This window comes from Tupaia chinensis, unplaced genomic scaffold, assembly GCF_000334495.1.
Source record: "Tupaia chinensis unplaced genomic scaffold, TupChi_1.0 Scaffold147218_1, whole genome shotgun sequence".
NCBI classification, from domain to species: domain Eukaryota; kingdom Metazoa; phylum Chordata; class Mammalia; order Scandentia; family Tupaiidae; genus Tupaia; species Tupaia belangeri.
Window position 1 is genome coordinate 718,810 of NW_006207069.1, and position 17,641 is coordinate 736,450.

Here is a 17,641-nt window from a genome sequence, read left to right on the forward strand (position 1 = left end):
GGAACAGGGAAAATTGGCATCCATATACAGAAAAAAGGCTCTAGACCTCTATCTCTTGCCATATTCAAAAGTTAACATGAAATTGATTAAAGACTTAATACTAAAACCCAAAGATATGGAATTACTAGAAGAAAAGATGAGGAAAATGCTTCACAACTCTGGGCTAGGTAAAGACTTTCTAAATAAGAATTGAGGTACTTTTCTTCTTGTTCTTTCTCCCTCAGTGAGAGACTTTCAACTTTTGGCTGAGAGTGGCTGCTATAATCCTATACCACAGCTCTATTACTGACAACAAAAAGGGCAATGGGTAAAATATATATATATATATATACACACACTCATATAAGCCAGAAATGTCTTTCTTTAGAGTTCCACCATTGTCCTCCAGTTACATCTTGGCAAATAAAACTAGGTATCACAGATGCCACTTGATAAAAGAAAGTGTGGGTGATGAACAGTGAACTTTACATAGTGTCAACCTGGAAAATGAACTGAGTTCTTTTAGCAACACAAATGGGAAAACTGAATATTGACTGGATAACTAATGAAGCTTACCTTAAGTGAAGAAGCATGAGCCTATGAATCTGTAACCAATGCAATATTTTGTATGACGCTGTATAGTCCAGTAGGGCTGGTAAGACACTAACTGCCCTAGTTTAGCAAATACCTTGGCTATTAGACTATTGTGTTCCCCTGCCTTGGTTCTCAGCCCTGCAATCTCTTACAATGGAGACTAGCAAACTCTTTCTATAAAAGGCAATGTAGATAATTTGCATTTCCATCCTGACTATCCAACTCTTTCAGAGACTACCTTAATAATGAATGTGTCTGTGTTCCAGTAAAACATCATATACAAAAATAAGAGAGCAGGCTAGATTTCTCTCCTCTGCCATTGCTGGCTGACCCCTGTCTCTAATACTATGAGCTTTTCATTTCTGAAAGAGTTAATGCCAACATCACCTATTCTTAAGCACACAGAGTAAATTGTTTTCCCCTCCACTAACTTTTATATCATCTTCTAGATAATCACATTACAATGTGCATTATATGCTGTCACAATGATTTTTGTGTATTTTTTTCTGTAATAATGAGTTTATACACATGTATGTGTGTGCATGTGCACACATAAGCAAATTAAACATAATTTCTAGTTTACCCTATGATTTGACTCTTTCGATAGAATCTTGCCTAAAACAACAATAGTTAAAAGATGTAAAATTTGCTCTGTCCTGTCCTTTTTCCTAATGTCTTCACATATTAACATATAGTCCTTCAACCTTACTTATCTCAGTAAGAGAATTTAAGAATATTAGCTATTTCCCATTCCTATCCTTCTCCCTAAGTACTAGATGAGGGCTTTGAGATGTTTTGATATTTTTCCCAAGTCTTAAACCCATAGCCTTCGCAGCAATAATTCCTTTGTACATTCTGAATCTTACTTACATTGGATAGTATCATTTCCCAGGCTAACATGTGCAAACGTGTGCATGCAAGCACACACACAACACACACACACTTGGTTAAGGGTTCCTTGTTTATTTTCTCTCCTTGTCATTTTTCCTGACTTTTAAATCTTTGTTCTAATTCATGTAAACCATTTTTTTATTTTAATTATTTTCTTAAATACTTTTTCTTGATTAGCAGGAGGATGATATACTTTCTGGATCCTTCTCCAAATATTTATTTCACCCTCAATGATGGATCATTTTTGACTGAACAAAGGATTTAGGATTTTAGTTTTTTCTGCATGTTATAAATCAGAATAAATAGTCTATTTGAAGGGCCCAGCAGATTGTGTAATGGTTACATCTTAACTCCCACAGAGACGACCATGGTTCGAGTCTTAGACCCAGAAGCTTGAGATTCAGGTTAGTCACCTGTGTGTGCATTCCCAAAAGCCTAAGAGAAGACTGGAGGAGAAGGGATTGTGGTGTGGCCATCCCATTGGCGGGGTGATTTCTTGCTTTCTATCTCTCTGTCTCTCTAGTGAGCTCATGCACCCTATAGAAAATATCTTTCTAAAAAAAAAATATTTGTTTGATTCTAGTATTTTGTATAGTAAATACAGGGTGAATGTTTTTCTTAATAGAATGTTCTCATTATTATGCTATAGAAACTTTGCCTGGATTTACCTACATTTGACTCTTATTCTATCAACACTTTCCAGAACTCAGAGAGTCTACTGAACTTCTAAATTCAGTGTACTCTTCAAGTGAAAAAAAAATTTTTTTCTTTGCCTCCATTTTCTCTGTTTTGCTCTCTGTGAATGTACATTATTCAAGTGGTAGGTCTAATAAACATGTCCTCTAAGTCTATCCTTTTTCTCAATGTTTCATATTTTTATATGTTTCCTCTATGATTATTAATTACTTTTTTCAGTCTGTTATGTTCTCAAGTACCAGGACAATAATTTGGCCAATCATGACTTCAATCCATACATTGATATATTAAATTTGTAATAATTGCTAAAAAAAGCACATACCTTGGAGTTATAGAAATCTCTTGTGCCATCTTTCAAACATCTCTAGTGCTCTTATTGTCTACTGTTCCAAGACACTTTCTCTGCTTCTGACTTTTGCCTCTTTCTCTCCCTCTTGTGCTCTGAACACTGTGGTTTGGTTTGCTTCTTTTGTGCCTCTTGGGGGTCCTAGCTAGTTCCTGGAAGTAACAGGCCAGTGGCATTATCCCAAGGGGTGGTACCACAGAGCTCTTTGCCTTTGTAAGAAGGAGATTGGGTCATCAGTCCCTAGACATGACACAGCGACTTCTATTCTTAGATTTCCTCACAGACTCTCCCACCAGGGTACACAGTGCTGGGCCCTTCAGTTCCCTCTCAACTCTCCCTGGAGACCAGTAAGCCTGGTCTCTAAGACTCTTCCCAGGCTTCCTGCATCCCTCATTCTGTTACAGTCCACAGAGAGCCAGCTTGTCAACTACCTTCTCCCCTAAGACTCTGCTAAAAGAAGACATTAGTTTCCCTTTCTTTCCTTCCTTTTTTTAGGGCTCATTTTATTTTATTATTTTGTTTTTTAATTTTTTTCCATAGGACATGTGCACTTGACTGAGAGAGACAGTGAGAGGAAAAGTGAGAAATCTTTCCCCAGGTTGTTGTTGGTGGTGGTGGTGGGGTGGCGTATAGCCATGCCACGGTCCCTTCTCCTCCATTTTCTTACTGACATTTTTGGCATGCACACACATATGCCAAGCATGATTTTCAAGTCGCCAGCTCTGGGACTCGAACCATGATCGGCCATGTTGAAGTCCAGCACCTTAATTACCATGCCATGTGCTGACCCCAAGTTTCTCTTTCTTACCTGCTCCCCCAACAGCTGCAGGAGCTGTCTGCTTAACCCTATAATTAAAATGGGCTGGTGCTCTAGAGTTGTGAAGGAAAGAAACAACTATATATTCCATTAAAGATCCTTAAATATATTACTCAAAATTAGAGTGATCTAATTAGTGACTGTAATAAGCTTGATGTAAAATAATACGCATGATAAAAGCAACTTCTAAAAAAAGTATAGCAAATAAAATTAAAGCATCAGTTTATTCTGGTATACCACTTTGACAAGCCACATAATTTTTTCATAATAATAATTTTTCATAAGATTTTTGAAGACCCCCTTCATATATGCAGTAAATTTAAATATCTAAAGTATTTACTCAAAAACTATTCTAGATTAGGGACCAGCAGTTAGCATAATGGCTATGTCGCTGGACTCCCATGCAGTCAACCGTGGTTTGAGTCCCGGACCTGGTGGCTTAAACTCACACTGGGCACGTGTGCGTGCGTGCCCAAGATCCCAAGAGGAGAATGGAGGAGAAGGGATTGCTGCGTGGTCATCCTCCTGGGGGGGGGGGGGATTTCTCACTTACTATCTCTCTTTCTCTCTCTGTCTGTCTGGCGAGTGCATCATGCGCCCTATAGCAAAAACCTCTTCAAAAAAAAAAAAAAAACTATTCTAGGTTGAAACTTAGAGTCTCACAAAGATACTCAAAAAAGTATTATCATAGGTAAACTTCATTTTAAGTACATTGTAAAAATTATTATAGAGATAAATTTAAAATAAAATAGCTTGATCACAGAAATCTGCAGGTAGTTGGAAAAGGCCCAGATCATCATAGCAATTCAAGACCTTGATGTATAAACTGCAGAAAAAACTTTGCATTACACTGGAGTGAATTTGGAGTTAATTTTCTTAAGATATTTTCTAAATATGTGAACTTGAGGAAATTACTTAATAATCTGTGCCAGTTTTTTTTTTTTTTTAATTATTTTTTTTTTTTTGGAGAGATTTTCACTGTAGGGCGCGTGCGCTCGCCAGACAGACACAGAGAGACATAGAGACAGAAAGCGAGAAATCACCTCCCGGGGGGATGGTCACGCCGCAATCCCTTCTCTTCCATTCTCCTCTCGGGATCTTGGGCACACACGCACACGCGCCCGGCGTGAGTTTTAAGCCACCGGGTCTGGGACACGAACCGCGGTCGACTACGTGGGAGCCCAGCGACATAGCCATTACACTAACTGCTGGTTCCCTAATCTGTGCCAGTTTTAACATCTTGTTTTTTATTTTTATTTTTTTTGAGAGGTTTTTGCTATAGGGCGCATGCACTCACCAGACAGACAGAGAGAGACAGAGAGACAGAAAGCGAGAAATCACCCCCCAGGGGGGATGGCCACGCCACAATCCCTTTTCCTCCATTCTCCTCTCGGGATCTTGTGCACACACGCACACGTGCCCAGCGTGAGTTTTAAGCCACTGGGTCCAGGATGCGAACTGCAGTTGACTACATGGGAGTCCAACAACATAATCATTATGCTAACTGCTGGTCCCTCCAGTTTTTACATCTTTAAAATGATATTCAAAATACTTTACAGGACTGTTATGTACTTTGAAAGAAATAAGGGATGTAAATACTTAGGAGTATCTGAAAAGTTGTACTGGTTAATGTAGCAACTACTTGCACTATTAATGATACTATTATCTGACCATAAACTGCAAGCTTAAAAGATACATAGCTGAAAATTTCCAATATTATATAGTCTTGCTTTTATGTAAATTGTCAAAGTGAATATGTTAGTATGTTCTTAACAACATACCTGAAGAGTTTACATGACTAAGAACCATGTCAATTTAGCAAGCACTGTAGTTTCTTCTCAATTCATGATTCTTCTTGCCATCAAACCATTACCTACACTTAGATATTCAGAAAATAAATATTCTACTAGGCAAAATTCTATTTAACACTTTATACCATTGAAAAATATTTTAAAAATTTGGAATCTCTCCACATTTCTCCACAGAAAATAGTAAACACTAGTCTTCCAAAGGTAAATTTTAGATATTTAAACTATAGTAATAGCTAAATTATACAAATTATTTTTCTTACCCATATCTGACATTTCAGGCACAGTAACGATGTATGGTCCATCTGTGAATTTTGGCGCATTGTCATTGATGTCTTGAACTTTGATGATAAATTCCGATTCAGGTTCAAGAGGTTTGTTTGTCCGTCTGTCAATAGCCTGGGCATGAAGCACATAATGGGTCTTTTGCTCTCTGTCTAGGCTTTTTGTTGAGTGGATGTCACCCGTGGTATCATCGATGATAAATATAGTCCCGGCACCTTCTCCAGTGAGGATGTACTTGACAGACCCATCGCCTTTGTCAGAATTGGAGTGTAGCTGTGAAATACACGTGGAATGATTTAGCAGGCAATTGTATTCCAACCTCACATCATGTTCTCTGAAGATTATCTATAATCTAAAACTTGCTTTGGCTATGTGTCTACTTCTCTTAACAGTGCCCTGTGTGTTACCACAATCATTTCTTTCTTCTGAGTTTTCTTCTACTCAGTATTAATATGCACATTTTATTGTGATTTCTCTAATAGGTCCAATTATTGATTTAAAAGAAAGCAATAAACAATATCTATTAATAGAAACTCTTGTGATCATTAGTAGATCTCTGTGGCCTTCAACTACGTTATGAGAATAACATGAATTGTGCTTTGTTTTTAATTATTTGTTTGATATCCTACTTCATCCTTAAGACAAGAAAAAATATATATGGCAGAACAAATGGAGATTCAAATTCATTTAATAATTCCCTCAAAAGTTATACATATTTGTCAGAGGAATTAATTGTATAATTAAACATATATAGAATAAATTCTAATGTAAATTTTAATATTTAGAATTTAAAACATAGGTGGCAGAGTATTATTTTAAGCATTATGAAACAGTAACTCAAAATTTAAATAGTAGTGATAGATTTAATCAGTAACTAGGACTTAATTATTTTCTTAAAGTTGCTATAGGGTAAATATACTCACTGGAGAGAGACAGAGAAAAAGAGAGAGAGAGAGAGAGAAAGTGACAAAATACCTCCTGCAGGGATGGCCATGGTGTAGTTCTTTCTCCTCCATTTTCTTCTCAGAATTTTTTGGGCACACATGCACATGCACATGGGCACAGCACAATTTTCAAGTCACAAGGTCCTTGACTCAAGCCACGTAGTTGGCCATGTAGGATCTAGCCACCTTGATCACCACATTAATGATTGCCCCAGGACCTCATTTTTAATATATTGAGATACACTAATAAATTATTGGGATCAGCAGATGGTGTAATGATTACGTCGTTGAACTCTTACATAGTCAACCATGATTTGAGTCGCAGATCTGGTAGTTTAAAACTCACACTTGCCACAAGTGCATGTGTGTCCAAAAATCTCAAGAGGAGAATGGAGGAGAAGGGATTGGAGCATGACCATTCCCCCTAGGGGGCTGATTTCTCACTGTCAGTCTCTCTGTCTTTCTCTCTCTCTGGTGAGCACACGCACCCGATAGCAAGAATTTCTCAAAAGTTATTAATTTACTTTTAAATGGTCAAATGTTCTTTGAATGTATATTAGAAGTAATAATTTAGGAGCAAATAAGTCTTAAATAAGGAAGATAACTAACATTAAGATATTATAAATTATTTTTTGTCATTTAAACTTATGTAAATATCATTAAGCACAAGTAAAACATATAGTTCATAGTGTAAGAGTCTACTATAACTTATAATGTAAAAAGTCAACTAAATATTTTCACAAGTGTCAGTGCTATATTTCTAGCTAGTAATAATGGCAGTATTTTCTCAAATCACAAATATATACTTGAAGAATTGTTGTTCACAAGAGATCTGAACAGTTATCCTTCATACAAAACCTTTTCAGTCACATAACCTCAACTATTCACCTTTTGCTTATTTCTGATATTTGAAAACATTGAAAAAAATAAGTTTGTTCCACATAGCATTTCAGTCTCTTGCCATACTAAAGTGAAAATTTTCAAGGTTTATATTAAAGTCTCTGAACTCTTGGAAGACATGTGAATAAGACAAAATATAGAAACAGAAAACATTAAAAAGAGACTATATTTCTGAAGGCAATTGAAATATAAATGGTATTACATCTCAAGTATTACTTTTTTACAAAAACATGTAAGACATATACAACATACAAAATTCTAGTGGAAGCAACTTGACAGGATTTAATAAAATCTGTTTTTTTTTGTTTTTGTTTTTTTTTCTCTTTGTTCACATTTTTTTCTCTTTTTTTAAAGAATTATTTTAGTTAACTTTATTTATTTATTTATTTATTTTGGAGAGGTTTTTGCTATAGGGTGTGTGCACTCGCCAGACAGACAGAGAGAGACATAGAGACAGAAAGCGAGAAATCACCCCCCCAGGGGGGATGGTCATGCCGCAATCCCTTCTCCTCCATTCTCCTCTCGGGATCTTGGACATGCATGCACACACGCCTGGCGTGAGTTTTAAGCCACCGGGTCCAGGACGCGAACCATGGTTGACTATGTGGGAGTCCAGCGACATAGCCATTACGCTAACTGCTGGTTCCCAACTTTATTTATTTTTAAAAAAACATTGACCATAGAGGGACAGAGTAAGAGAGAGGGGGACAGAAAGGGGAAGTGATAAAGCAAACTATCGGGTCCAGGACTCAAACTGCAGTTGACCATGTGGAAGTCCAGTGCTTGGACTACTGAAGGAAGGATGATGGCCCAGCCTGTGGTGGCACATGTGGTAAGGGGCCTATGTAGGAGGCTGAGCCACATGAGAGATCCGGGTTCTGATCCCAGATGAAGCTGAACAGGCAAGTATGGTGGTGTGGGTCTCTAATACTGTTAGGTTGTCAGAAAGTCATGGCATATTTTTCTATGCTTTTCTATGCAAAAATGTGTCATGACTTTCCCAGTGACCCAATAGTTAACTGAGATACTGGAGCAGAGGGTCACCATGCCAAAGCTCGGTCACAAGCAAAACCAGGAACTCATCACTCCCTCTTTCCTCTCCCTTTCCTTCTCTCTCACATTAAGAGAAGGATGATGAATAAGAGGGAGAAAATTGTAGGCAAGTATGAAAATATATTTATTTTGTTCCTTTATACCTTATTAAGTATCACTTTAGCACCCAAAAGGAAAAAAATCTATTATTTATGAATATAAATACAAAATATTCATAGAGCAACCTATTTCATATTCTCAAACCCATTCATGGAACAAATGGTAAAACTTCACTGGAACACTCATTATAAAACTAAAGAAAAGGGGGTAGTTTGGTACTAATGTTGTTATATTATTAATTCAGGGAAACTAAAAATCTCTGTTGTGTCATTTTAACTAATTAAAAATGCTTTTGGAGACATGTTCAACTGATTGCTGAAATGTTAACAATGGTAACAATTGATTGTGTTTTTTAGGATACATGTGGCAAAGTCTTTATTTTTAGTGAACTTAACTGACATCATCAAGATTTGAATGAAAGGTTTATATTATATGTACTTAATTATATTTTTAAAGGAAAGTCTAGAGGCTAAAAGATGGCATAGTAGTTACGCTGCTGGATCCCACATGATTGACTGTACAGTTCAAAGCCCAGACCTGGCAGCTGGAAAATACACCGGGTGCATGTGCATGCATGCACAAAATCTCAAGAGAACAGAGCAGGAGGAATTGCAGAGTGGCCATCCCTTTGGGGGTTATTTCTCACTTTCCTTCTCTCTGTCTCTCTCTGGCAAGTGCACATGCCCTATCTAAAATGTAAAACAAAGGAAAAAAATCTAAAACAAAAGAAAAAATAAACAGTCTATGAAGACTAGCAATAGAAGAAATAATAAATTTGTCAAACTAAAGTATTCGTTAAAAATGTATATGTATAAATTCTTGTAAATATTTTATATAAAATTAAAATGCCAGAAATTTTATGGATTTGAATTTTAAGACTTGAATCTGGCTCCACATTCATAAAGTTTTTATAATTAATGAATTACTTAACATAAATATTTCAGAAGATAATGACTAATTTGAACATAGAGTATCAGTAAACTGTAATCCAGCATTATTTGTATTGTGGAATAACATTACTAAAAGTTAAGCCAAAGTGTTATAAAAATGTATTTGGATTAGTTGGTAATTTCTAGATCGAGTGTTTAAATAATGTAGATGGCCTCTTTATTAATGAATTATTTAATCAATCAGCTAGCCTGGTTTAATCATTAAATGATCAGTTTTCATGTAACATTAACTGAAAACCATTACAGAATCATTTAGTTAGTTGATTAATATGTAACTGATTATGATGATAACTACTTATGAATATCAAAGTAATCCACTCTAGAATTTCCTCTCCTATATCTATTCTCAAATACTCATGTTTGCAATGTACACTTGCAACAGAGGGAAACCTGAGGAAAAACACTGGCTGTATCATCCTTTTTTATTTAATAAGTAGGCTTTAACATTTTGAAGTAGGGAACCAGCAAATGGTGTAAAGGTTATGTTGCTAAACTCCCACATAATTGACTGCTGTTCAAGTCCCAGACTCAGTGACTTAAACCTTACACCAGTTGTATGTACATACATGCCCAGTATCCCAAGAGGAGGATGGAAGAGAAGGAACCAAAGCATGGCCAACCCCCCTGGGAGGGGGGACGTGATTTCTCACTTTCTGTCTCTTTGCCTCTGTCTCTCTGGTGATTGCCCTAAAACAAAAGTGTCTCTTAAAAAAAAATTCTGAAGTAGTGTGTTTTGTATGTGTGGGTTTTTTAAAACAATTATCTATTTAGATTTATTTATTCATTTACTTATTTCAATTTGACCAGAGAGAGAGAAAGTGAGAAATTAAGCCACCAGGTCTGGGACTCCAACTGTGGTCAGCCATGAGGAAGTGTCCAGTGCCTTAACCACCATACCACCTGCTGGTCCCCTGTATTTGTGGTTTGTTTGTGCTTTGGGGGCAAGAGATGACTGGGTCAGTAATACGTCATGGTGGTAGTAAAGGAAGTAAACTAGAGACAGAGAGGAAGCTTTTGGATAGAGATTCTTTGGTTTGGAGGGACAAGCAGATGGCATAACAGTTACATCCTAGATTCCTAAGTAGTTGACTGCAGTTCGAGTCCCAAACCTGATGTCTTAGAATTCATCCTGGGTACATGTGCAAGTGTGCCAAAGATCTCAAGAGAAGAACAGAGGAGAAGGGACTGTGGCATGGCCATCCTCCCTGGGGACGGGGCAGGGGGAGAGTGATTTCTTGCTTTCAGTCTCTCTGTCTGTGATGAGCACACACACCCTATAGCAAAAAATCTCTCTTTTCAAAACAACAAGACAAATGATAATAACTTTTAAAAATCATATTAACCAGGTGTGGCAGATAATTTCATTAGAAATGTGTCAACTTTGAGTGGGTGGCAATGAGACATTGAATGAAAGAGACTGGGGTAGATCTTAGAAGTTAGAAATATTCTTTACATAGACATGATACTGATTTAATAACCAGTAAATTATTATGTTGTAAATAGAAATAGTCTGTACATAGACAGGGTACTGATTTAGTAACCAGTAAAATATTTTGTTGTAAATTCAGCTGGCTACTGTATTAATTGAGAGCAAAGTCAGTGATTATTTTACAGTGAAATAGTGAAAAGATTTAGAAGATAAATTTGACTTTAGTCACATTCAGCGAATTTTAGCAAATAGTTGAGTATCATCAATAGCAATGACAGAGCCGTAGCAGGTCAGATAACACACGGGTGGTAATACTCTTCAAGAGTCATGAGTTTTACAAAGTAGGTTATATTTTCATTCAGAAGGACAGATATATTGTCCAAAAGCAAGACGAGATAATCGTTGTATATCTAATCACATAATAAAGTAAGGTTAATTAACTTGCTGCTCCTTAGAGAACTGAAAAGGAAGAGGAGGGGGGGAAGAAAAAACAATGTAGTCACCCAAGTAAAGCAAATGAACACTATTCTGGCATTACTTTAATAAATTGCTTCTTTCTTAGTGTTAAGTACTAACCTATGGCACTTAGAAAGCTAATGTGATTCACATGATTTCACTCTAAAAAACTATTTATTCACCCTGGACCATATTAGGATCAGGACCTAAGAATTTATAGCTTTCACTCGAATGCGCAGTTTCTAACTAAGATCATATTCCATCGCTTGGGGAAGAATAACTTTAAAAGGTTAAGGAGATGGTGGCAGAGCCATTCACTTCGAAAGTTGCTTTTAGTCAGGACTTTATTGTTAAAATGATAGGGTCACTGGCTGAAAACTGTAATATTTTGGACTACACAATTTTTATACTTTTGTAATAAGTGGGACACTAATATTTATATTGTTCCAGTGGAAGCCAGAAATAAAGGCAGAAATATTACATAGTAATTTCACTATTATGATTATTTCCAACACATGTTGCATAAAAGTATAAATGATGCAATGAGAAGAAACACAAAGATCAGAGTGAATACACGTCATTGAAACTTAAGCATTCTTCATTCTAGAATGTCTTATATATATTTTTGTTTTTGAGAGAGATTTTCACTGTAGGGCGCATGAGCTCGCCAGACAGACAGAGAGAGACATAGAGACAGAAAGCGAGAAATCACCCCCCAGGGGGGATGGTCACGCCGCAATCCCTTCTCCTCCATTCTCCTCTCGGGATCTTGGGCATGCACACACACGCGCCCGGCGTGAGTTTTAAGCCACCGGGTCCGGGACACGAACCGCGGTCGACTACGTGGGAGTCCAGCGACATAGCCATTACGCTAACTGCTGGTTCCCTGGAATGTCTTATATTTTTAGTTAAAGTATAAGCAGATGAAAAAAATCACTTGAAGTACTTTTAAAAGTTTAATTTATTTTTAAGGAAGAGATAGACAGATAGAACACAATAGCAACCCAACAGGGGTAATACACCCCAGCTTTTGCAACCCTGGATTATGGGGATGAACATATCTGATGTGTTGGGTGAGCTCTCTGGACAGGAATCCAGGGTCTCCCCATGTGGTCAGCCTTGTAGAAAGTTGTGTTTTACTGTGCACAACCATCTAGTCCCCACTTGAATTCTTAGTAAATAATGAATGTGAAGAAAAATACATGTCAAATAATAACAACTTCTTGGTACTGAGACTACATCAGTCTCTGTGGGAAAAAAAGTACATTAGCCATAATTTCAAATTAATATGTCAAAAAGTTTCAATATTAAAAACACTTTGTTCAACTATGAAACTAATGATAATAAATTAAAATCTCAAAAGATTGAGACTTCAGAAGAGGGTAAGGTATGTATTATTTAAGTGAACACACCCGAATGCAATTTTTTTTTTTGCACTAAATTTTGGTGTTTAGCTCTTAACCGATTGACATGTATTTTTGGAGAAGAAAATGAGTGAATGGGAAGGAGGAAGAGAGGAAAAGGAATAGGAAGCAATATTTGTTTTAGTAGTATATTCTCTGAATTCCAGATTGGGGGTACTAATGTACAAGATTAAAAACACACACACCGTAAAGGTTGAAGTTGTCCTAATCCCATACCCATTGATTTACTGTGGATAGTCCCTAGAAGAGCTAGGCATTTGAGCACTTAAAGATGTAGGCGATGGTTGAGAATTTCACAATTTTGGCAATCTGTTTTTCTTTTTTTTTTAATTTATTTTCTTTTTTCTTCTCCTTTTTATTATCTTCATAATCTTGTTTATATTACATTAAATTGCATATAACTTTACAGTATATTATATTGCTTTATCAAAAGGGAATGCCATGCATGTATTGAGGGTCTAATCTTCCAACAGACAGTTTTTGGGAACAGATTCTATGCTGGTCCTGATACCCAGGACCTGGATCCATCACTGAGAAAGCAGGTAGATAGCCCACCCTAGCAGAGGTACACTCATTCCAGTATGGAGAAGCAGACAGTAAGCAGAAGAGATGACAAATGTATAAGATGCTGGTGAGACATGAGAGCCTTGACGCTGAGCCACTCAGGTTAAGACAGGAGGAGCCCTTGAATCTAGGATTTCTGGCTTTAGTCTGCTATGCCAATCAGTTGTGTACACTAAGTTTGGCATTGGCTTGGTGGTTTCTTGGGAGCAGGAGACTGCTAGGCAGCCTAAGGAGGGGTAATCCAGTCCAGTTCAGAAATGCAACAGACTAGAAAGTGACCAAGGATTCACTTCATAAGAAGACAGTTGAAGTTTATCATCTGTTGACGAGGATGTGTATGGTGGTCTCAACTGGGCTGGACTGAGGTGTATATTATGCTGGGTAAAGTCTCTTCACAATCTACATGATGTATAGCAATTTAATGTATGAATAATAATAATGTTTTTAAAAAAGAAGACAGAGAAATAGATCATATCAGAGGGGGTTGGGTAGTGCAACGAGGTTGTGATAGCAAGCAGAAGAGTATGGTAGGCTTTCTATTGGCCCCTGAAAAGAGTGTATGTCTTAATTTGGGAACACGTGGACATGACAGTTTTCATGGCAGCAAGGACTTTGTAACTTGAAGAACCTTGAATTAGGAAAATTATCGTGGTTCTCTAAGCGGAACAATCTGATTATGTGGAAACTAAAACGGGAAGCATTAATCCCAGCCGGGTGAGAGAAAGCAGGATAGAGGGAATCCTGAGACAGACCCAGCACTTCCTTGCTAGCTCTGAAATTCAGGGGATTATGTGCAGGGGTTAGAGAGAATCTTCCAAAAGATGGAAAATAAAAGGAGATGGAATTCTCCATTCTCACTCCTTTTGGGATTTTTGGACATGTGTACACACACATTGGCTTGTTTTTCAAGGCACTGGGTCAGGGACTCAACTTTATAGTTGGCCATGTGGGATCCAGCTGCCTTAACCATCATGCCACTGCCTGGCCCCATTCTTTTTTGTTTTTCTTAATTATCTGCATTCTTTATTTCACCTTATCACTCGAAAGAAACTGATCTAATGTCACCAAACATCTCCTAGTTATCGAATAACATTGCTTTAAAGGGAGGGTATTTAAGAACACCATGGAGCTAATTCAGTGTAAGAGAAAACATTGAATCCAACGTATTGAGTCTTTATTCTGGAAATATAGAGAATGAAAAAATAATGCCAGAGAGAAGCTCTGGACTAAGACACAGTGAGGATAACTGTTCAGAGAGGTTTGCTCAGTTTTTTCTGAGCAAACAAGATTACTCAATGCAGGTTTGAGCCCACATAACTGCACACTTAAATAAAAATTTGCATCTGTTGGCCAGCAGAAGGCATGGTATTTAAGGTGCTGGGTCCCACAAGGCCAACTCTGTGATTTGAGTCTTGGACCTAGAAACCTGAAAAACATGCTGGATATGTGTGCATTCATGCCCAAAATCCCAAGAGGAGAATGGAGGAAAAGGATTTGTGACATGGTCACCTCCCCTGGAGGATGATTTTTTCACTTTATCTCTTTCTTTCTTTTTCTTTCCCTCTCTCCAGCAAGAGAGATGTGCCCTATGGCCTGTCCCCCTAAAAATGCATGTGTTATTGAGGACTTATTTTTCCTCTGTTATGTCTATTAATAATGGAAATATTGGCTCAGCCACAGCAGCACAGGTGGTAGGATGCTGCCCGGTGATATTAGAGCCATATGTGAGGCCCCAGTAAGAATCCTTCTTGAGCTGAATACCCAGGTGCACCTGCATGTACCCACGATTCTGGGTGCTTGGGAGGTGGAAGGAAGGGTCACAGTGTGGTGAGACACTGTTAAGAGTTTCTCTGTCTCTCACTCTTCCTTAAAAAAAATAAACTTAAAAAAATAAAATAGAAATATTACTTGGAAGCTTTTGAGTCAGAATGTCCAAGTTCCTGAGTTGTAGGCCATCCTCATCTGTACCTTCTGCTGTTTCTTATCAGTGTGAGTAACCAGAGCAATCTCATTGTCCTCTCAGTCACCCTAAGCTGAAAACTCATGGGTTAATGTTAACTGTTCTTTGTCCATTTCTTCTCACTAAAATCTTTTGAAGGGCTTGTGATTACAATTTTTTAAAAATCTCCCAAATCTAGGGCCAGCAGTTGGTAGGGTGGTTATGTCCATGGACTCTCACATGGCCCATCACAGTTTGAGTGCTGGACCAGTGGCTGGAAAAGTCATGCCAGCTGTGTGTGCATGTGTGCCCAAGATCCCAGGAAGAGAATGGAGGAGCAGGGATTGTGTTGTGATCACCCCATCTGATGGATAACATCTCACTTTCCCTTTCACTGTCTTTGTCTCTCTGGCAAGCACATGCACCCTTTGGCATAAAACCTGAATACAAGAAGAATCACCCAAGTCCACTCTTTCTCCATTACAGCCACTACTGAGATCAGTCAGGTCTTCCCCCTTGGGCCCTCTGTGGTCTCCTTATGGTGTACCTACCCTCTCCATCAGCCCTCCATTTACTGCAGTCCAGTACATTATTTTGAGATCGGCATTGGATCCTCTTCTGTATAAACACGTGAGGCCTCCCAACAGTGTCCAGATGGAAAATGCCATAACCTGGCTCTCGTCTTTGTTTCTAACTTCATCTTTTGGCACTTTATCATTCACTCTATATTTTAGCCAAATTCAACTGGATAAACGGGCTGCTAAAGTGTTGAAATGTCCACACCTAACCTCCCTCAAAATCAATATTTCCTATCCATCTGCCCAGAGTGAAGTGATTTCCTGTCCTCTGTAAAGTTTTCTATAAACTCCTCAACCAAATTAGCTACCTCCACACCGTGACACCCAAGATCTCCGTGCTTACCTAACATTCGGCACTTCCATGTCATGCTGTTCACTATCAAATGCTCCCTCTCTCCAACATTACTCTCATTGGGAGCAGGAGCCAAGTTTCATCTATTTTTGTATCCCTAGTAGGAAACAAGCATCTGATTTTCTTTTTTTGTTTTTTTTTTTTGGAGAGGTTTTTGCTATAGGTCTCATGCGCTCACCAGACAGACAGAGAGAGACATAGAGACATAGAGATAGAGAAATCACCCCCCGGGGGGATGGTCATGCCGTAATCCCTTCTCCTCCATTCTCCTGTCGGGATCTTGGGCACGCACGCACACACACCCAGCATGAGTTTTAAGCCACCAGGTCCAGGACACAAACCACGATCAACTACGTGAGAGTCCAGCGACATAGCCATCACGCTAACTGCTGGTTCCCTGATTTTCAATAAACATTATTAGAAAATGAAAAATAAAGATTGAAATTTCCATAAATAATTTCATGATATAATATGGATTATAAAATAGGAAATAAACAAAGATATTAAAAAGTCTCTTGAAGAGCTAAAGTGTGAATACATCCCCCCAAATTTAGGTATTGAGCCATTGCAATGCGATTAAGAAAGTGAAAACTCAAACTCATTATGGTATCAAAAGGTAGAGCCTTTGGGAAGAGATTAGTGATTGTGTGGTTAGGGTGAGGCCCCCCTCATTGAATTCTGATAGGTTTGGAAGGAGAGAAACTCAGATTAGGAGACACACATAGCTATAGACCACACTCCACTCTGCTCAAAGTCTTGCCCTCTGTCATTTTGAGAAGGCTTTGGAGTTTCCTACCACAAGAATCATTAAGTACAAAAAATGTATCTTTCTACTAATTACACATTTTTGTGTATTTTGGTAAGCATCAGGGGCAAAGTGGTACAATATTCACTCTAAATAGATTTTGGATTGCAGAAAGACCATTTTGGGAGACATAAAATTATTAATTTTATCTTATTACAAAGCTACAGGGAACAGAACTATATGGTACAGGTATAACAATTAGATATATAGATCAGTGGAATAACATAAAGCCAAATGTTTTTGATAAATTGATTTTAAATATGGGTGCCAAGATAATCTAATGGAGAAAAGAACTTTATATATATATACAAATTATTTTATTTAACTGTAAAACAGGGACCAGGAGATGGCATGATGGTTACATTGCTGGACTCTGATGTAGTCGAGTCCTGGACCTGACTGCTGAAAACTCATGCTGGGCGTGTGTGCATGCCTGCCTAAAATCGTGAAAAGAAAATGGAGGAAGAAGGATTGTGGCATAGCCATCTCCTCGGGCGAGAATGGGTAGTGATTTCTCACTTTCTGTCTCTCTCTGTCTCTCCTCCGAGCACAGGCACCCTCTAGTAAAAATCTTTCTCTTAAAAAAAAAAGAATTTAAAAGAAAGAGTCCAAAATATTAAAATGATACCAGGAAAAAACTTGGTTTATCAGGAATAATTACATATAAAATTGGTCAGTAAAGATGTATGTGTGTGTGTGTGTGGGTGTGGGTGTGTTAATCTAAATTGGGAC

At 37.8% G+C, this 17,641-nt stretch overlaps 1 protein-coding gene across 1 annotated transcript in view; it reads right to left on the reverse strand.

The window, feature by feature from the left end:
- The window catches only part of LOC102499626 (cadherin-18-like), a 526,097-nt gene that overhangs the window by 268,106 nt on the left and 240,350 nt on the right, over positions 1 to 17,641 (reverse strand). The window contains 1 exon segment of the mRNA XM_006169537.1: positions 5,395 to 5,689. Within this exon segment, the coding sequence (XP_006169599.1) occupies positions 5,395 to 5,689 (295 nt within the window).